At 62.6% G+C, this 25,393-nt stretch overlaps 1 protein-coding gene and 1 long non-coding RNA gene across 5 annotated transcripts; both read right to left on the bottom strand.

The window, feature by feature from the left end:
• On the bottom strand, nt 1-25,393 carry SMTN (smoothelin). 4 transcript variants are annotated; one of them, XM_035340755.1, is made up of 22 exons: nt 25,288-25,393; nt 18,765-18,925; nt 18,365-18,458; nt 18,117-18,195; nt 17,678-18,009; nt 16,200-16,302; nt 15,620-15,933; nt 15,314-15,377; nt 13,817-13,909; nt 13,162-13,530; nt 12,099-12,190; nt 9,704-9,820; nt 8,209-8,367; nt 7,996-8,071; nt 7,522-7,686; nt 6,616-6,678; nt 6,387-6,450; nt 5,817-5,987; nt 5,616-5,739; nt 5,387-5,538; nt 3,811-3,980; nt 902-1,039 (listed from the first exon to the last, which is right to left on the bottom strand). In XM_035340755.1, the coding sequence occupies exons 1-21, from the start codon at nt 25,336-25,338 to the stop codon at nt 3,836-3,838; spliced, it is 2,988 nt and encodes a 995-aa protein (XP_035196646.1). In that variant the 5' UTR covers nt 25,339-25,393; the 3' UTR covers nt 902-1,039; nt 3,811-3,835. The 4 variants fall into 4 exon arrangements, with proteins under 4 accessions (XP_035196644.1, XP_035196648.1, XP_035196647.1 ...); XM_035340753.1 differs by lacking the exon at nt 3,811-3,980 and having other exon boundaries at nt 1-1,039; XM_035340757.1 differs by lacking the exons at nt 3,811-3,980; nt 7,522-7,686 and having other exon boundaries at nt 1-1,039.
• Nucleotides 2,393-3,804, bottom strand: LOC118174956. The gene is made up of 2 exons (XR_004754819.1): nt 3,415-3,804; nt 2,393-3,366 (listed from the first exon to the last, which is right to left on the bottom strand). It is a non-coding gene; the product is annotated as an uncharacterized LOC118174956 (long non-coding RNA).

The following is a 25,393-nucleotide window of genomic DNA, read 5'->3' as shown; positions in this document are numbered from 1 at the left end:
CCCTATAGAATAAATCTTTATTGTCTGGCTGGTGTTGGTACACGTGTCAACGCAGGTGTAGACGGTGATGAAGGGGTGAGTGGCACTGAGCACAACATGCCCAGAGCTGGGGAGGAGCACGGGGGCTGCCTAGACCCTGGCCCTGGCCCCTCGCGCCCTCCCTGCTCCCCTCCAGCTCCCCAGCACGTGGGTGCTGCAGGTCCCTGCCGTGGAAGTGCCCTGGGCACGTGAGTGCAGTGGGAAGCAGGGTGTCAGCACGGGGCCATCCCAGAGAGGTGGCACCAAGCAGGGACTGTGGTGGGCAGAGAGGCTGGCTTCCTTGCAGGGGGGCCAGGAAAACCGCTCTCGGGCTGCCTGGAGACCAAGGTGCTCTGCCTCATGGATGTACCAAAACCAGCAGTGCCCACCAGGGCCCTGGTTCCTGGGGGTCCGCGGGCTGAGCTGCACTTATGCGGACCCATGCTGGCTCAGGGCCCGAGGGCATGACCATGCCCCAGCCTCCCTGGGAAACAGGGGCACTGCCCACATACAAACAATTCACTGAAAATGAATAACTTAATATGCTAGAGCATGGCGGGGGGGGAGGAGAGCCAAGCTGGCTGCAGGGAGGGTGGCATCCTGGGCAGCATCCACCTGGCACTGTCCTGCCCTGCCCATGCATTCAGCCGGCTGGCAGCCAGCCAGGGCAGGGGGCTGACCGAGGAGCTCCAGCAAGGCCAAAGCAGGGGGTGACCCAAGTGACAGAGTCCCCCCTTCCCCAGCGCCAGCCCCACAGCCTCTCCAGGCCCTCCCGCCAGCCTCTCCGCGGAGCAGCAGCTCCTCCGCACACCGGCGTCCCTGCGGGGAGGGGGCAGTGAGGTGTCGGGCAGCTGCAGGCCAGGGCAGGCTCTAGCACTCTTTCTGCCGCATGCGCAACTCGTGGCGACGCAGGTGGTTGTAGAGGGACTGCACATAGGTGAAGACGCACTTGGGGTCTGGCTTCTTCCCCATGATCATCATGTCTTCCACCTCCACCAGGGGCACGCAGTCTGCCAGCATCCTGTGGAGACGCAGGCCTCAGCACGGCTGGGCGGGCTGCCCCTTCCTGCAGGAGACTGGGACGGGGCCCGCCAGCGCTGGGTCACCCTGCCCTTGGACTCACCCTGCCCTCAGTGCCCCCAGCCTACCGCTCCTGCCGCCTCCAAGGCCAGGCAGCCTGCAGGCACTGCTCACCCTACTGTCTCCATGCTCCCCTCCCACCCGAGTGCGCCCTGCCCCAGCCTCTGCCCTGCTCTCAGCTCTTGGTCACCTCACAGCCCCTTTGGGTGTGCCTACCCTCCTCCCTCAGCTAATGCTGGTGCCTTTTTGGCAGAGACCCACATGTGCCTGCACTGTGTCCCCCTGCCTTCACAGTGGATCCAGGCAAAGGCTGCCTGGCTGCAGTGGAGCCACTGGAGTGTCCCTGTCCCACGCTGCCTTTTGCTCCTGCCCCTGTTCCCCAGCTCCCACCAGCTCCACCAGCCCCGTTCTCACCCAGGTGCTGGATCACAGCCCAGGGAGGCTGGGTCAGGCCTGCCTGCAGGCCACAGCACCGCTGGAGCTGTGCAGCTCGGCCCTTGCCCCTGGCTACTACGGCCATGGCAGCATCTGCTACATCAAGGGCTGTGCTGGGCCCTTCCCCAGCTGCTGCCAGCCTCAAGGTCATCGCTGGGATTAAAGCTGGCCTCTGGGCGATGCTGCTAGTCCCAGCTGCAGCGCCCACGCTGCCCCTCTGCCGTGAGCAGCACTCCAGCCTGCCCCTGCCCTCCCACAGCCCTCCCAGGGCTGAGTGCCACCCCAAGCCCTGAGCTGGAGCTCCCATCCTGCCAGGCCCCAGGCAGATCCTCAGCCTCAGGGGCTGCTGGCACAGCTGGGTCAGTCACTGCTGCAGCCAGGTACGGAGGGAAGAGCAGCGCCAGCTCCCACCCCACCCCACGCCCTGGCTGTTGAGAGCTTAGGGGTGGCAGGGGGCTGCCCAGGAGCAGATCAGAGCTACTGCTGCCTGCCCAGGTCACAGCACCCCTCCCACCTGGCCCAGGTGGGCAGCAGCACAGGCACCAGCACCCCCAGGGAGTGGTGCACAGGGCTGGTGCAGCAGCCGCTGATAGTGGCTGACAGGGTACAGGCCGCGATGGGACCCAAAATAACAGCCCCATACTGAGGCCAGAGCTGGGGATAAGCAGGCTGAAGATCAGCCTAGGGCCGGGCACTGGAGCATGGAACACAGCCTCACTTGGAACCACCATGCAGCAATCAGGGCTGGAGATGATAGGATGCTTCCAGGGTCCCGCAGTGCCTACACAGGCCTGGCTTCATGTCTGACTGGGGATGCAGGCTGAGCCAAGAAGGGGGCTCAGTGGGGCTGCTCCAACCCTACTGAGAGGATCGGACACCCCTGGCTGACACCCTCTGCAGCACCACCCTTCCCCCAGTCCTCTCCCCCCTGTGCCAAGCTGCAGAGTCCCACCTGGATTTGCTGCATGCATCAGTACCCCCAGCACAGTACCTGGAGTGAGGGAGTCCGGTCTGGCACAGGCACAGCCCAGAGCAGAACCACTGCTGGTGCCAGCCCTTGGGCAGGGAGGTATGGGTGAAAGGAGCAGTGGGCTCAAGGAGAGCTCCCCAGCTCCCGGGCTCCTCACAAGTGCTGCAGCCATGCTGGGGGGGTTTCAGGCCAGCCCAGCAGCTGTGTCGGGGACCTGCTTCTCTGCCTTGCTCCTTTGGTTAGCACTGCAGAGCTGGGACTCTAAAGGCCATGGAAGCAGTGGGCCCTGAGCCCAGGGCCTGGCTAGCACCAACCCCACCACGTGATTCTGCAGCCCAGGGGGCCACGCTCAGGGCCTTGGAAAAGCACCCGCCTGGTCACAGGAGGCCCCTGTTACCGCCAGCCCAACCGTGGGCCCAGTCCCAAGGGTGATGGAAAAGCTAAGGCAGCACAGGGAGACAGTCTCTGTCCTTATAAAGGCATTGTTTGGGCCTCGGTGTGCTCGTGCAGCGTGGAGCCGGGGGAGAGGAGGCTCCAAGCGCCAGCTGGGATGCCCCTGAGAACAGGCACAAACAGTGCAAGAAGAGGCAGGACTGGAGCCTTGAGTCACACTTTCCAGGCTCCCCTCTCTTTCCCATATATGAGCAGGCAGCACCTTGGCGGGGGGAGGGTAGAGAACATCCTCTGCCACGCCTGACCCCACAACACGGCGCTGGCAGCCTCCAGCCTCCACCTCCCCAGGGCAGGCAGCCCTGATTTTGGGGGAGGAGGCAGCAGCAAATGCAAGCAGTGGGGCTGGGGGGGGAAGGCTAGGGGGCAATGGGTGCTCATCCATCACCTTGGCAGAACTGCTCGGGCCTGTGCTGCAGAGTACTTCAGAGTGACCGAAGTGGTGTTCCCTGTTAGCCTACAGCTCACCACCTGGGCCGGGGTTGGTGAGCAGGAGGCCAGGTAAGAGCTCCAGCAGCACTGCTCCCACTGAGATCACCCCTGTGGCTGGAGAACCATCGTCCCCCACCCCAGCTGACACATTCCCCTCCACGACCACCATCTCAGCCCGCTCCCCCCTCCCGGAGCTATTCTGACAGCAGAGAGGAGGGCTATTTGCCCTCCACCCTGCTCCTGGCAAGAGGGCCGCAGCTCTGCCCCACAGGCCAACAGCACCAAAACTCAACCCTTGCCCACCAGCATCCCCCATCCTCTCCCCCAAGCCGCAGCTCCCCGGGCCCTCCTGCCGAGCACATGGCCGAGCTGCAGGACGTGGGCAGGTGGGTGCGGGGGTGGTAATTTGACAGGAAGATTCTCACCATCGCTCCCGGGGGTGAAAATGGGCTACGACTTTTTGGTTTTTACCAGCCCCTTCTGGACCAGGCAGCGATAGAATTCCTGAATGTATGTGTACACACACTTCCAATCCGGCTCGCGCATCCGGACCATGTCCTCCACGTCCAGCAACTGCGGACAGTCTGCGTGCTTCCTGGGGGCAGGGAGAGAGAGGGGCAAGCCAGTGACCGCAGCCCAGTCGGGGAGGGGAGAAAGAGAGAAAACAAGAGACATATCAATGCAGTTCCCGTTCCCCGGGCAGATGTTGCTCTGCTCTCGCATGCTCTGGGGGTGCACGATGCAGGGCGGGACAGGTCAAGGCACCGCCACACTCCAAGGCCATTCAGTGAGATTTGGGGGCCAGGTCTCACAAGCGGGGGACGGGAGGGCAGGGGCAGGTGAGCAGTGTGGACAGGCGTGAGGTCCAGAGGGAACGACAGAACAAGACAGAGGAAGGAGGGAGTGAGGTGTTCTGGCGCGCCTGGTGCTCGGGGAGCAGGTTCCAGAGCGGAGCAGTGTTCTATATAGCTCGTATATAGACTGGCCGGGAGGGCCAGGCAAGCCCAGCCCTCCTGCCCAGCTCCGCTTGGAACTGTACGGTACAGCCCTGGTGCAGGAAGCTCAGGAGAAGATGCTCACAAGAGCTGGAGGAGGAGGAAGGATGAGAGGCCACCTGGCTTCCAGGCCGGAGAGATCGATGGCTCTCTCAGTCCACGTACCGGTCCCCAATTAAGGCAAAAAGTCTATTAATAGGAGCGCCAAGACCCAGATAGACGGCCCCCTGTTCCTGCTTGCTCCACCAAACAGCACCACAGCACCACGGGAGCTCCCGGGAGCTCCCAGCTCATGCTGCCGCACTGAGCACCAGCCGGCTGCCACCCGCCAGGCCAGGCGGGGACAGGACCCCCTCTGAAACCTGCCTGATCCTGCCCTGAGGCAGCCGCCAGCAGGGTGCTGGAGGGGAAGAGGAGTGGATGGGAGGAGAGACAGAAGGAAGGAGAGAGGGCCTGGCTTCCAGCCCTCCAGCTGGATGCACTCCCATCTCTCAGCACCCAGGAAAACCAGAAGCAAAAGGGGAGGGAAGAGACTTGAGAAGCTGCGATGGTGTTTGAGCCCCTACAACTGTGAAGGAGGCACCTGCACGTACAAACCCAACTCCCCAGTCCCAGTTCCCCAGGTGCTGTAGTCCCTCACCCAGCACCCTGGAACAGGATGTACTATGCACAGCAGGGCAAGCTCAGAGCTGCTGCCATGCCTCGCAGAGCCCGCCCTGGCTTTGGGTCCTCTGCCCCACATCCAGGAAGCCCAGACCGCATGCCCACCAGCTCCACGCCAGACTGGGCTGCACCAGCCTCTCGTGGCTCTCTGTACACCCAGGCACTGCTGTTCCCAGTGTCCCAACCTCATTGCATGGCACAGGAGAGCAATGCTGATGGGTGCCGAGCCTGGGGCACAGCCAGCTCCTCCAGAGCCATTGCTCTTGCCCTGTCTGCATCCTCCTTGCCCAGTCAGCAAGGAGAGCTGTCCTGAGCATGGGACACAGCACCATGAGTTACGTACTCTGCAGAGGAGAAGGCCACCTCGAAGTTGTGACGGCGATTCTGGGGTGTGAGTTGGCTGTAGTCAAAAGCCTCTGGAAAGAAGTTATGGACCAAAGCACAGAAGGCCATGCCATCGCTCCAGCTGGATGAGAAGTTCTGGATGTCCACATGCTGCGGGGAAGGAGAGTTACCAAGGGGAACAGAGACCGGCCCAGCCTGGCCCTGGATGAGGAGAAGACAGCACTGACCTCATAGCCCCGGGTCTTGGCTCTGCACCAATCCAGCAACATCTGCTTGATGCTGCTGGCATTGGGAACACCAAAGCTGGAGGAGCGCTGCACAGCTGTGCGTGCTGCCGCAGGGTTTGGAGAGCTGTGGGAGAAAACACAGAGGGTAACACACACGTGATGTTTACCACTCCAGTTGTCCCGTGCCTGGCCTGTCCTCACCTTCCACCCTCCTTCTGCAGCTTCTCAATCATGGCCTTACGAGCCTGTGAGGCGGATGTCTTGGGCAGGCTCTGAGCTTTCATCAGCTCCTTCTTCTTCTCAGCCTGGCGCCGCTCCAGGGCCGCCAGACTGCTCTGCCTTGAGGCACTCTCATCTTCCCGGTCAAAGATGCTGGAAGCAACAGACAAAGCATCAGTGCAGAAGGTGATGCATGCAGCCCTGGGAAGTGCACACAGTGTCCTCAGACCCTTGCCATCACTGGCAGCTCAAAGACCACCCCACTGGTTCTGCCCCAGGAACGTGGAGGTGGCAGAACCCTGTGCTGGGAGTTTTCCTTGTGGAAGGGCTCACCACCCAGGCTCCTGCCCACAAAGGGAACCCTCCGGTTGCTGCTGCGAGGACCACTGGAGAAAGTGAATGTGCATCAAGGGACAGGAGGTGACTGCTGGCTTTGGGGATGTCCCCATATGGGGACAACACAAGCTGGACAAAGAGCATGCAACCAGACAGACTGCTTTATCTGTCCTGTTACTGAGCTGGTGAGGGCCCTGCAGAGGCACCACCACTCACCTGCCTGTCTTCTTGGAAGAGGAGCTGTAGGATGATTTGGTTTGAACAAATGTGCTGCTGCCATCTGCAAAGACAGAGAAAGTGGCCTCAGACAGGAGCCACAAAGAAACAGAACTGGGCAGGCTGAGGGGCTCTCCACTGCATGCTCTGCGGTAGCAATGCCCCTGTGGTTATGCCCAGAGGATGCTGTGGAAAAAGGGCAGCACAAAGGGGCAGCAAAAGCTCTTACTGTCTGTTCTCTTCACATAACTCGACTCCATGGTTGTTGTACGGGAAGTCTTGGTGCCATCATCTGCGAGGGGGAAGGCAAAGTGGGATCAGCTGGGTCGGGGTGACAGCAGCACCCACAGAAACCGATTACCACAAAGCACCCTTGTGTCCACAGAGCATGAAAGGGAGAAGTCCCGGACAGCCAGTGGGAGGAAGGGGCACAGCTATGTCCAGGACAGACAAGAAGGGCAAGACAGATGGCATGTGCCCTCCAGGCAGCAGAGACCAGGCAGGGTAGAGAGGCCAGGTGAAGGAGTGGGCAGGACGGCTGGAGCAGCCCTCAGCCACAGACAGCAACTCTCAGCTTCAGTTGGCCAGCACATCCAGGGATGCTGACAGCAAGAGGTGTAGGTGACAGGAGGGTCCTGAGGTGCAGAGAGCAGACAAGGCCTATGCCAACACTGATTGGGAGTGCAGATCAGGTAGGAAGGCACTAAAACTGAACCCTGAAAGCTCAGGCCCCAGGCAGGCTCAGGGAGAGCCAGGAGACACCCACATCCTCCTGAAGCAGGAGGCTAACAGAGGGAAGGCAGCAAAACCTGGCCCTAAACCAAGGTTCTGCTCTCTCCAGGACGCAGCTGACCCCATGCATCCCCAGTGTCACCTCCCTGCACAGGGAAAGCAACAGAACTGGGTCTCTGTGCTGGTCCCTGCCCAGGGCTCTGCAAGGCCCAGTGCCTGCCACAGGCTGGGCTGATGATGGAAATGCCAGATCCAGGGCAAGTGGAGAGAGTGGCGGAGAGAGAAACAGTGGTGAGCCCTGGCAGCAGAGCACCAGGAAAGCTCTCGGCATGGCTTCCCAAATGGCCAACACGCCTGCAGAGCCAAGCAAGCAAGGCTCCCGCTCTGCCAGACCTGCCCTTACTAGACTGGATGAGGCGTTCTGTTTTGGTGACAGTGCTGCGGGCTGAGCCATCGGCCGACTGGGAGCTCTGCGTGGTAGTGGTCTCGGTGGTGTGGCCGGCCCTGCCTGCTGTAGCCTGGTTCTTCATCTCCTGCAGCCTCTGGTCCCGCTCCTTCTCCCGCTGGTCTGCAAATGCACACGTGAGACGGCATCAGCAGCAAGACGCAAGGTCCGTGGGGTGACGGACATGGTCCCAGCCATCCCAGGGTCTTGCCAGCTGCAGCCAGTCCAGAACCAGCCTGGCAAAGCCAGGGGTGTAGCAGAAGACAAAATGCCCTCATCTTTACTACCCAGATGCCCCTGCTCAGGCACCCTCCTCCTGGCTCCACCTGCAACACCTCTGTGGCTAACAGCAGCCCCACACACCCCAGCCCTCCCTGCTGCCTCATGTCTACCACGGGCCACCATCCACCAAGCCCAGCAGCTGCCAGCTACCTCGCTTGCGCTGACGCAGCTCCCGCATGGCATTACGGATCAGTCGTCGCTCCTCAAAGTCTGTCGTCTGATCCAGCTGCAGGAGGAAGGGGGAGGTTAGCATTTCCCTTCTGCTCTTCCCTCCAGCCCAGTTCTGAGACCCCTTGCACCCAGGCCAAATCCTGTTCTCAGGAGCCCGCACCACCCTCAGGAGCACCACGGTGAAGGAAGTACCATTTTATCCAGAACATCCTCATCCTCAATCCTGTTCAGCTCCTCAACGTTTAGCTTGGTCCTTTTTTCCACCTCCTTCACTTGGACCTTCTCCATGCCGTTGGGCAGCTCTGGCTCCACCCTTGGTGCCTGGGGCTGCTCCACCAGCTCTGGTTCCATCTGCAAGGACAGTACCACACGCCTGAGCCTCACCAGCTCTGCTGCCCGCTGTGCTGCTCAGGGCCCAAGTTCCCCAAGAGCCTGTTTGCTTGCACAGTACCACAGGCAGCTGGGACCGTGGAGGAGACGTGCTGCGTGGTGTAAGAACTCACAGTTGGTGGGATTCTGTGAACGACAGCAGTGACCAAGGCAGGCAGGGGAGCGTCATGACCCCCAGCTCAGCACACCACATCCCACCGTGCCCCAGGAGACTCCAGGCCTTCTTTTATCCGCTTCTATTCTGGCTGCTGAAATGTCCCCAGACATTTCCCACTGCAGCCTGTGGGTGCCCACGACCCACCATAGCCACGGGGGCCTCCAGCAAGGCAAGGGGGAACCCAGAGGGACCAGGCTGGGCCGCACCACGCCTGGTGCCTCACAGCCGGCAAGGTGCTGGCAAGGCCAGTGCACACCATTAGCAGCAAAGGGATTTCCAGGGAATTAAGAGACTTAGTGTAAAGAAGAGCTTGCGGAGCAGATCAAGAGCCTCCCTGTCATCCCTGCTCAGGAACTAGGCCAGCACAGCCCCCACAGGAGCACAGCCAGGATGCCAAGTCCCTTTCAGCACGACCCCCAAGCAATGCGCCGCAGGCAGCTGTCCAGGCCCAGAATAGGGCCTGGAGGCAGGGGGCAGGAGGTGTCAGCGGGGGGACCAAGGCAGCCCCACTGCACACCTGGCCCTGTCCCATGCCCCTGCCAGGCGTGGGGCAGGCAGGCATACGCTTGCTGGCACCCAGCTCCCCGCTCAACCCAGGCTGGGGCCAGCAATGCCCGCGCCCTACAGCAAAGCCCCGTGTGGCAGGAGCAGCACAGAGCCCAGGGCCACTGCAGGGTGAGAGGACGCCTGCAACTCGAACCCAAACCCGCAACATGAGCCCGCACGGGGGCTGGGACAGCTGCCCCGCAGCCAGCACGCCCTGTGGCTGGCACGCCAGCAATGCAAAGCAGGCAGGCACCATTGGCTCCGGCTCAGGGCCCTGCCCGGTGCTAGCCTCCCACAGCAGCGGGCCATAATCACAGCTAATCCCGGTGACGCTGCCTGCCTGTTGCAGACACCCACTCTCACAGGCCCTCCTTCTGCCATCCCTCACCCGAGGGCTTCTGCTTGGCCCCAGCTCCACACCCGCTGGGCATGGGGGCTCCAGCTTCAGCTCAGCGGAGCCAGCAGCGCCCTCGGCCCCACAGTCCGCAGAGATCCAGGTCAGGACAGTTCCACCCTCCTCCCCAACGCCTCCCCCCCCGGCTGGGAGCTGCCTGGGGCCAAGCCGCCCGGACCACCAGCCCTGCTCACACTCACAAAGCTGTTGCTCCGGGAGAGGTGCACAGACGACTGCTGGCGTGTGCTGGAGAAAGTGGGTGGATGGGCCACGGGGCTGCCGGGCTCCTCGGTGGCCTCAAAGTGAGCGCAAGGGTCCTGTGCTTCCAGAAAGAGGGTGCTGAGGTCCTTCTCCGCGGGCTCCTGCGACCCCAGCCACAAGGCCAGCACGTCCAGCCGGCGGCCCAGGCGCGCCAGCTCTGCCCGTAGCACCAGGTGCTCTTCCTCCAGGTCATGCAGGGCGCGGGCCAGGGGCTGCACTTGCCGCAGAGCCTGCTCCAGCTGCCCCTCCACTGCCCGCCCGAAAGCCTGCAGCTCCCACCGCAGCTCCTCCAGCTCGGCCGCCCCAGCCTGCGCCAGGCCCTCCAGGCTGGCCCCCGGCATGGTGCCGGTGGGCTCCAGGGCTGCGGGTGCTGCAGCGAGCCCCTCTCAGCTGTCTCCTGCTCTTTATACGAGCTTCAGGGGCACCACCCCCAGCTGGAGACCAGCCCGGCTCCACGCCGGCTCAGCTATTCTTGTCGCAGCGGCTGGGGGTCCCGTGCAGGGGTGCTTAGGGAGGTGCTGACACTTGGAAGGATTTCCAGGCCCTGGGGGACCAGGTGGCCCAGTAAGGGGGGCGGGGGGGGGGGGGGTGGAAATGACACTGTGGGGCAGGGTGGGTGCCTGGCAGCTGCTGCAGGAAACAGGGTCCTGCCTCTGCCAGCCCATGGCACCCTTCCTGTCAGTAGGTGCCGTCATGGCCAAGTGGCACTGGGGCTCTGTGGGACGAGCCCTGGGCTGCGAGGAGAGGCAGGCAAAGGCAACAGCGCTGTATGATCCACCCCAGCCGTGCTGCTCTGCTGCATGCAGACAGCCCCTCCTACACAGCCCTGGTAGCTCCAAGGACTGGGACCACCCTTTGCCTTCCCTTGTCCCTTCTGCCACTGCTGAGGACAGCGTCCCATGTTACCCACGAAACACAAACCTCTTCAGCCGCAGGCCAGTGAGGGTGCAGGGTCCTGTGCCACCAGCTGTGACCATGGGAACCCATGGGGGGACCCATCTCCCCTCACAGCACACAGTCGGATGGCACGCCAGGTCCCCACGCACCAAGCGCGCACAGCACCCCCAGCATGCCAGCAAGAGGCGCACGCTACAGTAGCCACCGTCCCCCAGCTCCACGCACGCCGCAGGTCCCCTCAGACTGACCCCTACCTGGCAGGGCTGAAGGCAGCACAGCCTCTTCCTCCTCCACCTCCCTGCCCGCTCGCAGCACACCTGGAAGCTGTGTCTGCCACTGGGCAGCTGATGTGTCCTGAGCCCCCTCCCGGCACGGCAGCACTGCTAATACCTTAATGAGAGCTGACGGGCCGTCGGGGCGAAGCCTGCGCGAGCGCGTTAGTGCAGGGAAGTCATCCTCCGCAGGCAGTAAGCTGCCCCTGGGCAGCAGGAGCTGCATCCTGGTGCAGGCAGCCCCACCAGGCTGCAGGTACTGCCTGCTTCACGCTGGCAGAGGCAGTGGCTGAGCTGAGCCTACAACGAGCAAGCAACGCTCTGGCCACCAGCACTGCCATACTCGCAGAAGCAGGCAGGCAGGCCTGGCATTCAGCCTCGGAGGGCCACGAGCTAGGCAGCACTGCTCTTGACATCCCAGCTTCTGCCAATGCCACTCTGTGCACGCATGCTTTGCATTGCCCTAGATGGCCAAGAGCAGATAAAAGCACTTGAAGAGCTGTACACGCTGGACTGCCTCTTGGGCACCTCCAACACATCGCCCTGCACAAGCCCTGCTGCCCCAACACCCAGGGCTGCATCCAGACCTCCCCCCAGAGCTGAGCAGGGGGCAGAGGTGGCGGTTCCAGTTGTACCCAAGAATCCCTCTGTGCCAGGTAGGCACAGCTTGAGAGCACAGAGAGAGGAATAGGTGAGAACCCAGCCCACTGCCCCAGGGCAGATCTAGGGGCAGAGCCCCGAGCGGTGTTTGCTAGAACAGGCTCTGATGCTGCATGGCCAAGCTCTGTTCCCACGACGGAAAAAACAGGGGTGGAAGGCTGAGCTACCACTACCCTAAGAGGTATCTGAGATCAGAGGAAGAGACGCACAAAAGCCTTCCACCTACCCCCACCCCAAGCATCTGTATATACTGTGGCACAGACTGGAGCGCACACGGCTCACCAGTCCAGGGACACAGGTCTACACACAGACCCCAGAAGCTCCCCCACCCATGGAAAAATCAGCTGGAGCTTCCAGATCATCCTGCCACAGACAACTGCCTGCCCCGACACACAGAGCACCATGGCTGCTCCCCACCCCAAGCCCAGGACCCTGCACACCATGCCCAAACTGCACACAGCCCTGTGGCACACAGCCCCTTTAGACACCGCCTGGGTACACTCACCTTGATGACATTGCTGCTGATGCTGCAGATGCTGCTGCTGCTGGGGATGGTGGTGATGCGGATGGGGGTGCTCCTAAGCCCCAGGGTAAGCTCTGCAAAGGAAGCCACGGGTACTCGGGGCTTGCTCCAGCCTGGCAGGCTCAGCCCTGCACTCATGGCTGGGGAGAGGCTCCGGCTCCGGCCAGACTGTCTGCCTGCTGCGTGCATCCTGCCTCAGCAGCAGGGCACTGAGCTCTGGTGCACAGAAAGGGCTCTGGGAACAGCTGATAAATGTGGGAGCTCTTGCATGAGGGGGGAGCCAGGCCCCCCTTACCATCCCAGCATGCCCTCCCCCTAAGAAGGACAATTTCCACAGCTCTCTGTCTGTGGCCAAGACTCCCTAGTGTGAGGGACAGCCCCGGGAGAACACGCGGAAGCCTCCTGAGCCAGCAATGTCCTCGTGCAGGCAGGCAGGGCTGGAATGGGCATCGCACAGCGGTGGGAATGGGATGTTGCACGGATGCTCAGGCCAGAGGGAGAACGCAGGTCTATGGGGATGTGGCATGAATATAGGACAGAGGACAGGACAGTGTTTTGGGGCCAGATGGGTCAGGGCAGCCCGTAGGGACTAGGGGAAACAAGACTGTGGGGACAGGGCAGGGGGTAGGGAAGGACCTTGGGGACGGATGGCCTATGAGCAGAGCTGTGCTGAGCAGGCTGAGCGTTCCCTGCCAGCAGGTGAGGGCTGCCAGGCACATTCCTGCCCACAGCCTGCTCTTTTGGCAGAGCCCACGCTCAGCCTTCTGGCCACCAGCACCCAAATCCCACCACTGCTCACCTGCCAGCCGCTGCCCACACTCCCATCGCCGCCCTCCTGCTTACTGGTTTCCACCCGCTCCCTGGTGCCCAGCGGCCCCTGGCACCTTCTCACCTGCGCACGTCGCCCCTCCGGGCATCAACCCTCCCGGCACATCCTGCAGCCCCTGCGGCCGCTCCCTTGCTGTCCCCCCGGCTCCCACCTCCCCAGTTGGTGCCCAGCTGCCCGTCGATTCCCCGCTGCCCCCACATCCCGCCCGGTGCCCACCTGCCCGCTGGCTGCCGGGGGCGGCCACGACGCGGGGCGTGAGGGACTGCGTGAGGGGCTGCACGCGCCCATCCTTGATCTCGATGGTGAAGTAGGTCTTCATGCCGTCGTGGGCACCGGAGGAGCCGACGGGGCGGGGGCCTGCGGGCGGCCGGGCCGGGCTCTGCTCTGCGCCTCCGCCTCCGCCCCGCGAGTTTTGAGCGGGCCCCGACGGGGCCGAGCGCGGTCCCCGCTGCCATTGGCCGGGCCCGGCCCGCCCCCCCGAGCCGCCCGCCCCCTCGGGGCCGCCCGCCGCCGCCGGGGCCGCAGGGGCGAAGCGCTGGGCACGGTCCCGCACCGAGGAGGAGCGCTGCACGTCGGGGCTCGGCTCTGTAAGGGACAGCGCAGGCGGGTCAGCCCTGGGGGCTAGCCGAGCACCCCCGTCGAGTGCCCCGCTGTGCACGCAGCCCCCTAGGGTGTCCCCGCCGCACGCTGACCCCGAGACACCCGCGCCACCACCTCGCGTGCTGCCCCCCCGAAGGAAACGTGCAGGCTGGCCCCGCTCAGTCATGCGGCATCCTGGCGCGACGAAGCTCCTCGCTTGCCTGGGCTCTGCTGCTGGGAGACCTTCTCCCCGGGAAGCACAGCGAGAAAAGAGCCACCACGGGAACCTTACCCACGCGGCCAGCCGGGCACGGGGAGGACGGTGTTTGCTCCCAGCGGTGAGTGTTCAGGCGAGCCGGGGTCTTCGCTGTATCCTGGGAGGGCGCTGCCAAGAAGAGACGGGCCGTTTCCAGTTATGCAAAGAACAAGACAAAGGGAGCAGAGGGTGAGCGCAGCGCAGGGCAGCGTTCTCAACCGCCCCCGATGGGCACAGCACCCCTGTGGCCCCACGTTCCCCAAAGTGCAGCACCAAAACCCACTGGCACCTGCAGGCCACCCTGCAGCGCAAACTTACAGCACAGGAAGGTAAGGGAAAGACCGAGGCGTCCACACCCAGGTGGGCGCCAAGAACCTGGGGTCTGTGCTGGGAAGCTGGGATCATCCCTGCCCCTGTGGGACCCTGTCAGAGCCGGGCCAGCCCGGCATCAGCTTCGTGGGGAGGAGGGAGCACAGTGGCTCAGCTCCCCTCCAGCAAGCCCTGAGGTGCAGGCGCAAAGCCCTGTGCTGGGAGCTTGGCCTGGCCCCACTGCAGGACAGGTGAGCTGAGCTGCTAGCCTTCATGCAAAGGCTGAGAATCACCCACACTGCTGCCTGCTCCAGAGCCCTGTCAGGGACAGCTGTACTGGGTGCAGGGCTGGGTGTGGAGGGGGCAGCAGCACTGAGCAGGCACCTGCTCTGGCCTGGGTCACTGACACGCAAGCAGTGGGGCTCAGCCTTTACTCAGCAGCTAAGCCTGGGCCCTACTTGCCAGGCTACCTCCAAGCAGGAACCTGACTTTCAGGGTGCCTGGGGCCACAAGCTCATTTTCAGTCTTTATTTCCTCCTGGCACAGAGGAAGGGAAGGATTTTCCCAGCAGCAGGACAGGGCATCTGTTGCCCAACGCAATCTCTCAAGGCTGCCAAGAGGACTCAGCCAGGCAAGGAGGTCCTGGACCGGTGCTCAGCTCCCGGACAGGCCAGCAAGCACAGTCCCAGAGGGGGGGCTGGGGCCAGACGGGTGCTCAGCTCCCAGCCTTATTGGGACAAAGAATGCAAAAGGCCGGGGTTTACTGCACGCGCAGATTCCCTTTCATGGCCCTGCAGCAGCCCGGCCAGTAGCTGGGGGACTTGTAAACACTGTGCCTGGCACCCCACTGCCAGGACCGAGGCATGGGCTGGCCCCACAGCAGCTGGAAGAGGGTCAGGCCCACAGCCAGGTGGCAGTCACTAGCCGTGATGTCCTCTGACCTGGCCGGTTCCAGCTGCTGCATTCCTACCCCCAGTCGCGTTCCCAGGGCTCATGACCTGTGGACTCGCTCCATGCTGGCTTTGGGGAGGGCTCAGCCCCCAAGCAAGGCAGTGCATCCTCCCAAGCGTCCTCCCAGCACGGGGCTGCACCGTCTGGCCAGGGCAGGGCTGGGGCAGCGAGGCCTGGCGCTGTGCAGGGTGCTCGCACCCGGTAGTGCTGCCAGGGCTGGGAGAACCTCCGGCCCGAGCTGCTCTGTGTTGCCCTGTTGAGGGCTGCCCTTACCCGCTCGCTTCTCCTCCAGCTTCACAGCCTTCCCTGATGCCTGGCTTCGCACACAGACGACAAACTGCAGGAGGGGAAAGGGGCAGTGCAGTGAGCTGAGGAACTACCCAACACGCAGCCCACCCCCTTGCCCCTGCTCCCAAAACCCCTGGCAAGTCACAGCCCACAGGAGCAAGCACTGGGACCAGTGTTGTGACAGGTCCTTGAGCTGCCTCCACATGTGGCACCTCCAGCCCCTGCTAAGGGGACCTGGGGACATACGGTCTCAGTGACTTCTACCCCCTGCTCATGCCAGCATTCCTGTACCTGGTTGCCTTGGCTGACAGCACAGGGCTGATGCTGGGGATGCTGCTCTGCCTGGCGGCTTTGCCCCGTGCTGCATGGGGTTTCTAGCTGTTCGGTGTGGGGTTCCTGCATGGCAGAGGGGCTGCTGGGGCTCTTGTCTTTCCAGGAGGCCTGGTACTGCAGTTCACACTCAGACACAGGCTTAGTGCATGGCTGGACCTGCTCCGGCTCCGTGGCATCATCTTCAGGCTTTAGGGCTGGGGTAGGCTCCGGTGCTGGAGCAGGTTCCAGTGCTGGGTGCAGGTCTAGGATCACCAGGGTTCCCGAGGCTGTGCCTACAAGAGAGAGAATGGGCTCCATTCAGGGGAAGCCTCAAGCTGCCTGTGCAGCATCGCCACTCCCAAAGACCCAAGCAGGCAACTAGCTTTTCCAACCCGGCCTAGGTTTTTAAGGGGATTTCCCCCACCTCCCCCCCCATACCCCTCCATCCTACTCCCCCCAACACCCCAGTTTCCCCCACGCTCCCAGACTCTCCTCCATACCCCAGGAAGGAGCCCGGGTAGGGCTGGGCCTATGGTAAATGCCATTTACACGGACTCACCCTGGGCACTGGGTTTCTGTGGCCCTCTCAGCTGCTGGCTGTTCAGCTCCCGTGTCTCAGTTTGGGCATGCTCCTGCTCCACTGATGCATCTTGCTCATGGGCCTGGGGAGAGTCGGGGTAAGAGCCCAGCCATGCCTGCGGCTGCCCCCACCCCGGGTGTGTGGGGGGGTCAGGAGTGGGAGGCAGATCAGAAGTGCCATCTCCAGCAGCTCTGTCCCCTCCCTGCCACCTGGGCAGGAACATGCTGCAAACTGTGGCCTCTCCCTGTGCCACCCAGATGAGGCAGGGCAGGGGACAGGACATCCTTGTGCACCCTGCACTAGGGTTACTGCAGAAGGCTTGTCCGGGACAAGTGTCCCTACACCTTGCTGCATCCACTGCCTTCCCCAGGCTACCCTTGGCCGCTGGCAACCTGCTGCAGTACTGCCTGTGGTCGGAGGGCAGGGCAGTCAGGCAGCACTGGCCAGGCTGGAGGGATGCTGTGCCCACTAGAATGTGATCAGACCCCTCCCTCCTACCATCCCCGGGGCTCCCAGCACTCCTGAGATAGGCAGCAGGACACAGAGAAAGGAGCTCCTCTTGGGTTCCTCTGTGCCTCCTGCTACCTGTTCACAACAGAGAAGCAGACCAGCCTTGTCCAGCATTGATTGCAGGAGGTGGGAGGAGAGGACAGTTCCTGCCCTGTGCCCCTGTCCTGCTTCCTCATCTCCAGGTATCCAGAGAGCCCGACAGCACAGGGGAGTACCCAGCTCACAGTGATATGCCAGCCTGTCTCTGCAAGTGTCTTCAGCACCTCCACTCAGATGGGGATGGTCAGGATCACACACTGATGTCTAAGCACAACAGCAAGGGCATGTCGGTGACAGGCCTGCTTCCCTGACATTCTTGAGCAGAGTCAGTGCATCCTGGCAGAATTTGCCTCATCAGCCAGGGCACAAGTCCTGGCTGGACAGACACAGCTGGGAACAATGGGGCCGTCTTGGTTCCCGGAGGCTGCAAGGGCTTGGAGCAGCAGCAGAGAGTCAGGAGGAGATGAAGGATCACAGTGAAGTAGAACAGAACGAATCTGGAGTGACGTGGGCTCAGATCCTGGTGTAACTCCAGGATGGGGAGAGGCAGAAAGGGGACCACACTCCAAAATGAGAAACCAGTGCTCAAACCTGTACCCCACTGCGGACTCTGTTTAAAGGAAATGCCTCAGATTTTGGAGAAATTGGCCAGATGAGGTGGGACAGCTCCACTGGCTGCTCAGGAAATACCCCTGCACAGGGCTGCGTGTGGCAGTGCTCTGGGGGCTATGGTGCCAGCAGATCCTGACGGGGAAGTCCTGAAAGGTGATGCTGGGCACCTTTCCCTCCCACCAGCCTCTTTCCATATGCGTAGGGGTTTTTGCCCCCAGAAGGCTAGCACTGGAGCCCAACAAAAGGGCGAGGAGATGTCCAGCAGTTCCCCCACTAGCAGCACCCTGCACACTCACCACAGAACGTTCAGGCTCCTCAGCAGGCAGCTGGTCTGCATCGCTACCATGGCCGCTCTCCTCTGTCCCAGCCAGCACCGGCTGCTCAGCATCACCCCTCTGGCTGTTCTCCGCACTCCTGGCTACAGCCAGGGACTCAGTGCTGCCCCGACAGCTGTTGTCCACACTCCTCACTGCAGCTGGAAGCTCAGAGTCTCCTCTCTGGCTGCTCTTCCCGTTCCCAGACAGAGCTGGCGCTTCAGCATCATCCTTCTGGCTGCCTTCTGCAGGCACAGCTGGGGACTCGGTGCCATGCCTCCGGTTGCTCTGCACATTACCAGCCAGGGTTGCAGCTGGATGAAAGCAAAGAAGGTGTTTAGGAAGGAGCTGGCCACATCCCAGCACCTCTCGGGTAGGTGCAGCAGCCTGCCCTGGCGGAGACACAGGGAGAACACCTCACCTTCAATTTCCTCAGCCCGCAGCTTGCGGATGGCAGCCCGGATGAGCTTGCGCTCCTCGTATTCACTGGCTGCTCGCAGCTGCAGAGGTGAAGACCCAGGAGTGAGGCACAGGGAGGACCTTCCCACCACAGGTCCTCCAGGGCAGGGAGCAGGGAAGCCTTGACGACACACGGCTCCCCCACACCACCCCAACCTTGAGGTATGGGCCAGGCAGGGCCAGCCCGGGGCCCCAGCAGCAGCTACTCACCAGCTTTGTCAGCTCTTCCACATCGGTGATCGATTCAAGTTCTCGGGACAGGGAAGCCAGAGCCTTCTGCTGCTCTTCCTCCAGCTGCTGGGACCTGCACCAGGGCCGGGGCATCAGAGCAGCCAGCCGGCAGCCACGGTGGGTACTCGGGAGCAAAGTACCACACAGCCAACAACACCCCACCACCAGCGCAGGCAAACACAGGCAACGGGGTCCCCGTTCACACAGCTCCCCGGTGCCAGGCTGCTCCCAGCCCCGCACCCATCAGCGTACGGCCAAGCGACAGCAGGGCAGGCGTTGTTAGAGCACCCAAGGGGGGAGTGGGGCTCAGACAAACGTGGTCCTCCCAGGCTGAGGCGGGGGAGAGCGGGAGCTGTGCCCTGCCCTGGGCTGTACTCACCGCAGCCAATTCTCCTTGTTGTCCTGCCGGTGGCTGCCACGCTCGGGGCGGAAGCGCTTGGATGCCAGTGCCTCCTCGTCCCTCTCCAGCTCCTGTCGCTGCAGCTCCCTGATGGCCGAGCGGATGCGGCGCCGCTCAGCAAGGTCCAGCGTTGCCTCCAGCTGGGAGAACAGGGCAGGGCTCGGTGCCGTGCTCTCTCCGGGCTGCCCACACGCTGCACAATGGGGCTGTCTGTCCTGCTCTGCCCACGCGCGTGGCGCACACTGCCTGGCACTGTTTGCCCTACACAGAGCCCCCCACACACACACTGCCAAGGGACAGAGATAGCTTGGCCCTGGCATGGGACAGGACACACGAGGCTGACAGCAGGAAGGGAGCTGGGCACCATGGCTGGGGCCACGCAGAGCAAGGAGGTGGTGCACATGGCATGAACACCCATCAGTGGCCTGTGTGGCAGCCAGGGGTCAGTCCTCTGCCCTCCCACGCCAGCAGCACAGGGGCGAGCCCTCCTGCCCCCTGCAGCAGCGCAGGGACTGCCCAGACCCCTCTCGCATAACCACCCATCTCACCGGGGGATGCTGGCACGGTGGATCCTAGCATCCCCCCAGGAAAGGGTCACCCCAGCACAGCCAGCACCAGGCGGGCTCGTCACTCCCATCCGGCAGCACTGAGGGATGGCAGGTGGCTCTTGGAGCCCAATCCAAGAACAGGATGTACCCCAAAGCAAAGTCCATGTCCGTGTACAGGGTGCCAGACCTGTGGGGAAAGGTCAGCCACGGCAGACACAGCCTCACTGCCTTCCTGCTGTGGGACATCAGGACCAGTGCGGGGTGCTGGCTCCCAAGCGAGGGAACCGAGGAGGTGATTTCCCATGGAGCTTGTTAAAAATAAACCCTGTGACCCACAGCAGCTGCTGTCAGCATCAAGCCCCAGCATGCTGGGACTAACAGCATCCACATCACAGAACAAGAGCATCAGTCCCTTCCTTACAGACACACAGTACACCACCAGACCACCAAGGCTTTGGGTCACAGCTGAGCAAGAAGACCAGCTTTTGTCCCTAAGCTGAGCCCATCCATGCTCAAGCCAGGTTTGCGAGCAGCACAGCAAGCTTGGAGCAAGCCAAGGGAGAGCCTCAAGCCACCGCAGGTCTGCTGCACACACTGCATCTCCCAGCACAGACACCACTCTCCAGCTTCTCCTCCCTGCACTGGGCTGGGGCAGGGCTAGAGGGAATATTTCCATCCCGGCTGAGGATAGCAGGCACGGGGACCCTGGAACAGAGCTGCCTTGCACTGCCCCAGCGGCAGCTGGAAACGTGGTACCTTGACAGCTCGGATGCCAAGCTGGGAGCAGCATCTTGCCCAACGCTGGGAAGCCCCCAGATGGCTGCACCTCAGGACCACTAACCCGCAGGGCCACCCTCCAAACCAGGCAGCACGGGACTCATGGTGTTAAGAGATGAGGATCCCCACTGCCTCGTCACCTCAGCGGCAGCAGCTCAAAGCAGGGAGCGCTCCCTCCCACTTCCCTCCTGGCACCCCCTGCTGGGCCACCAGGCTGATATCAGCACACTGCAGCCAGCGCTCACATCCTGCACAGCATCCACCTCCTGGGCAAAGCCAGGGGCTTGCAGCCCCACACCGTGCCCCCCTCCCCACACTCCACAGGGTAGGAGCTTGCATCTGGAGGTTGCACCTCTGCAGGCACCAAAGCAGGGAAATAGATGAGGAGAGCCAGAGCTGCTGTGCTCCCAGGACACAGGGAACGTCAGGGCAGGACACCCAGAGAGGAAATCGGCCCCTCCATCCGCAGGGCCTCCCACTTCCCGTCAGTACTCTGCAACTGTGCTCGCCTGCCCGGGCTGCTGCCGGCACCCTTGGGAAGCTGCTGCGAGATGGGGCTGCGAGGACAAAGACACCAGCAGCAGGGCCTTTCCCCACATGGTTAATGGGCAGGTCACCCTAGAGACAGGAAAGATTTAGTGGGGACTCCTCCAAGCAACTCCTTGGCACTTTTCCGCACAGAAGAAAGCACCCAGAAAAGCTGCAGACCCTTTGGCCAGCTGGCACTGTGCACGTTCCCCAGCAGCAGCTCTACCCCAAGCCTGAATGGAGGAGAGCTTGCAAAGGAGACAGCTCTTTTTCTGCTGGCTCCATGTGCAGCAGAGAAGTAGGCTCTTGGAACAAAGCAGCCAGTGCAAGCGAGCTGTGCACCACGCAGAGCCGTAACAGCGTCAGGCCAGGCAGCAGGGCCAGCCCCAGCCCATCCTACAGCCCCGCAGCCCTTGCCATGGCAGGCCCCAGGTCACAGACGGGTTCCCTGCTGCCTGCACTGGGGCGGGAGAAGCCTCTGCCCCAGCAGACAAGATAGCCTGATGCCACAGCAGGAGAGACCAGGCTGAGGTATGTTCACGGACCTGAGGCAGGGGGTTGGAGGAGAATGGGGAGGGACAGTGGCAAGCGAGGCTCCCTGCAGCTGTGCAAAGGCCGTAAGGACAGAAAAACTCTCTTCCGCCCCATGCTGAGAGGTGGAGGCCCGGGCCATTTGCTAAACAAACTGCTGGCTGCACGCTGCTCGGCCCCGGCACCCAGCACAGGAGGCTCAGAAGCTCACAGCTGTGGTGTGGAGGCAGCAGCATGGCTACAGGAGCCGGGAGCGCCCGATGTGGTTCCTATCCCAGCACAGAGGACACCCTGCTGACCCTCAGCATGCCCGACAGCCTCCCTCCGGTTCTTTCACTGTTACCCAGCTTTGCTCCCCTCAGAGCAGCCTCGACTTCTCTCGGGGGCAAACCCACAGCAAAGTAGGGGTGAAAGGCAGAGAAAAATCGGGCAGCAGCGCTTCTGGAGGTGTCCTGCCTCCAGCAACCCAGCTGCCGCTTAGAAATATGGAATCAAGAGGGAACTCGCTGCTGGGCAGAAGGGAGGGAAGGAGAACAACCAGGCAGGGTCTGCCCTGCCCAGGAGGCTCTGGATGGGGTCTGACCTGCACCTGGGTCCTGGTGGGTTCAGCAAGCCTTTCCTCTGCAGGAGAGATGGCAGCAGAGCAGGAGAAGGAGCCTCACCCCAATCCCACGTCAGCACGGAGCCAGGACAAGGCAAACAAATGGCTCTGGAGGCTTCGTGGCCAGCAGCGAGGGGAAAAGTGCCGGAAACCACAGCTGGAGCCAGGGGTGGGAAGGGGCCTAGGGGCCCGGCCCAGCCTGCAGCAGCAAGCCCAGAGCTCAGGACATGCCAGGGCCCCACGGGCCCTGCCCAGCCAGCAGCAAATTAACGGTTGCAAGCAAACGCCCTCCTCGTCACACACACACACAAAGTGGCTTTGTGAGAAGGGTGCTGGCAAGCCACCCATGGGCTGCTTTCCTGATGATGCCCAAGCGAGGCAGCATTCAGAGCCTGGCCTCGGCCCCGGCCGCAGCAGGGCCGGCCCGCCAGCAGAGGGCTGCAATTAGCCCCGCAATTAGCCCTGCATCCACCCACCTCCGGGAAGAGGCTGAGCGCACAGAGGGGCACGGAGCAGGCTGGAGCCCAGCCACGGGGAAGCTCAGCTCTGGGGACAGGAGCCAGACACATCCTCAGAGCAGCCGGGAGTCCTCGAAGGAGCCACTCGCCTGTGAAGTGTCCCCTACAGCCCCATTGTCACTTCTGGAAGGAGATGTGGAGAGCACGACTGCCTCCCAGACAGAGGAAGCAGGGCGGACAGCCGGGTGGCAGGGACATGGCAGGGATGCAACAGCTCCTTGGGGCTGTCGCAGCAGCAGCCTTTCCTAAAGGCCATCAGATGTAAAAAGAAGGGCACCTCGTGCCTGTGACTTTCCTAGCTCAAGCCCGCCCTACCCCTGCTTCTGCCCGATAAGGGATTTGCATCCTGCCTGTATAGTTAACCAGCCTGAGATCTGGAGAGGCTGTGAGAGGGGGGTGTCCCCTAGTCCGGGGCCAGCAGAACACGGCCTGGTGCTCAGCACAGCTCCAAGAACTCCAATATCCCCACCACTTCCAGCCACACATCCAAAGACCAGCCCTACCGCTGGCCTGCCCTGGCCCCCACAGCTGCCTTGCCAGCCAGCATCTGCTCCAGGCTCCTCCAAGGAGCCCATGGGAGCCAAGCGGGTGGCAGAGGCTGCCCTGGTCACTCCTGGCCCCCCCACACAGCAGCACCCCCCAGGGACACCAGGCTGCTGCCGAGAGCTCATTTGCTGGGAGAAAGGAGGAGGAGAGCAAGACAGAAGCTGAGGGGTAGGGAGAGTGAAGGAGTGAGTAGGAAGCAGTGGGAGAGGCAGGCAGTTTTCCCTTATATGGGCTAATCCTCTTCCAGCTGAGTGGAGCCAAAACCTAACCAAAAAAAAAAAAAAAAGTCCTTCCCCGCCTCACATGAGCTTGGAACAGGCTTTCCCCAGCCCGATCCACAGAGGCACAGGGAGACCTGAGCCTACTGAACGGCCACTTCGAAGCTGGGTGAAGCCAGGGCAGGAGGCAATCTGAGGGCATAGGTGCAACTGCTGTCCTCCGGAGTCCCCCAGAGCCACAGGGAGGAGGGGATAAGCCACAGGGATGGAGGGGTAGCCTCACAGCCTGCAGCAGGATGGAGAAAAGCACTCTCCTCATGGATCTGCCCACAGCTCCAGGAGCCCCGTGGTCAGCCTGCGTGCAGCAGAATCACAGGGTGAGGTGGGGGCAGCTTCTGCCTTGGACACCTGCCTGGCCAGGGAGCAGCATGCACAGTCTACTGCAGAGGGAAGGCACCAGTCCCCACCACGGGCTGCAAAGCCCCATCTGGTTCAAAAGAAGAAAGCCCTAGGGAGAAGCAGTGCTTGCTGCTTGGGTGAAATATGCCTCACTAGGCAGGCCAGAGACCCAGCTACATCTGGACACTCAACTCCCTGCCACCGTTCCTGGGGCTTTGCATCAATCCGAAGAGCTCAGCAAGTCTCAGGTGGGAAGCGGAAGAGCCAGGGCACTGGCAGGATGGGAAAAAATCCAGATCACCCATTCCCACATCTCTAGGGTCACCCTCTGACCCCTGCTTCATCTCAAGGACAGCAGTGGGCTCTCTAACCGAAGCACAACTCAGCCCGTGAGCAACAGCTTTGTCCTCAAGGATGCTGCTAGTCACAGCAGCTCCTCCAGTGCACAGGGAGCGAGCAGTAGGAGTCACAAAATCCCTCTTTCCTTCCCTCTCCCCACTTGGTGAGCATAAGGGACAGGTCTGCAAGTTATCACCCAGAGCAGGCTGAGGAAGGCAGGTCAGGAAGCTCTCTGCAGTACAGCCCCCGTGCTGACCCCTGCCCCCAGAGGTGCAGTTCCCAGTTCCCTAGCACTGTCCCAGCACCCCGACCTTTTCCTGTTCCCTGCAGACGTTCTTTCCAAGCTGACTCAGCTTCCTGCCGCTCACCATTCCCCAGCGCTGCTCCAGCGCTTGCTCCCAGCTACCCTGTGCTCAGCCAAGGCACAAAGTAAGCCCCCCAGCCCTGAGCCCGCAGAGCTGGAGCCGGGAATTAGCTCTGGGGAGGCTGAGTCAGCAGGAAGGTACTGGCCTGTCCCAAGCAGTGCAGCATCCTGCTGGGGTGTCTGGCTTGGGCTCCAAAGTGGATGTGGCTGGCCGGCAGCACACTCCTGCCAGAAGCACACGGCTTCCCGACACAGCCCTGTCTGAGCAAGTCAGAACCCTGCTCCTGCCTTTGGGCCACACAAGCGTTAATTGCCCACAAGCACACCCAGTCCAGGGCTCGGCTCCAGCTGGTTCTCCTGGGGGACTTGAACTGAGCCGGGAAGCAATTCCGCAGGGACTCTCGGGAAGTTGCTCCAGCAGCTGCCGGGATGCCCAGCGACTCAGGCACAGCACTGCCAGCAGGAGGCAAGTGGCCGAGGCTGGGAAGGGTTCAGCTCTTGGGGCTGAGCCAGCCCGGGGCAGAGACCTAACCAGAGACCTAAGCCAGGTAAGACAGACAGCAGCTTCCCCACCTGGCACTGAGCAGGTAATCGAGGAGGTAGCAGGAAAGATCTTGGTCTGGAGCCGCCAGCCAAGGTGACAGAGACAACAGGCAGATGTTACAGCCTGAGCACGGCTGTGAGCAGAGGGCCAACTGTGGCCAAAACAAGAGGACTGGAATCTCCAAAGGCCAACACTTAGGCAAGAAGCGGGCTGGCACCAGAGCTCACTCGTGCCCAGACCCCCCCATCTGCCAGGTAGGGCCCAATACTTCCCGACCTCGCTGTCTGGGGCTAAAGCTTCCCTCTGAGGTACAGCAGCTCCTCGCAAGCAGTCCCGCTCGCTTCCTAGGCTGCAGAGCCCCGAGGACTCCGGCTCACCGATGCCGTCCCACCTGGCGGCAGGACCCCGGCCTCTACGGCCAGCCCGACCTGCCTGCGCCTCCAGCAACCCCCCCCATCCCTCTCTCCTCCCTTACCGGAGCCCCAGGGCTCGGGCACACGCGGCCGCAGCACCCAGGGACACGCACCGGACCCCCCCCGGCCCTCCCGCAGCCCCTCGCCGAGGCGCTCGGACGGCCGCGGGGACTCACCAGCTTCCTCAGCGCCCCCTCGTCCATGCCCAGCAGGCTCTCCTGGGCCATCCCGCCCGCCCCGCCGACGGCTCCCGGGGTCGCACCGCGGAGCTCGGGGTCCCGC

Source organism: Oxyura jamaicensis, chromosome 15 (assembly GCF_011077185.1).
Source record: "Oxyura jamaicensis isolate SHBP4307 breed ruddy duck chromosome 15, BPBGC_Ojam_1.0, whole genome shotgun sequence".
Classification (NCBI taxonomy): domain Eukaryota; kingdom Metazoa; phylum Chordata; class Aves; order Anseriformes; family Anatidae; genus Oxyura; species Oxyura jamaicensis.
Note: the sequence above shows the minus strand (reverse complement) of the source record. Positions and strands in the feature narration are given on the sequence as shown.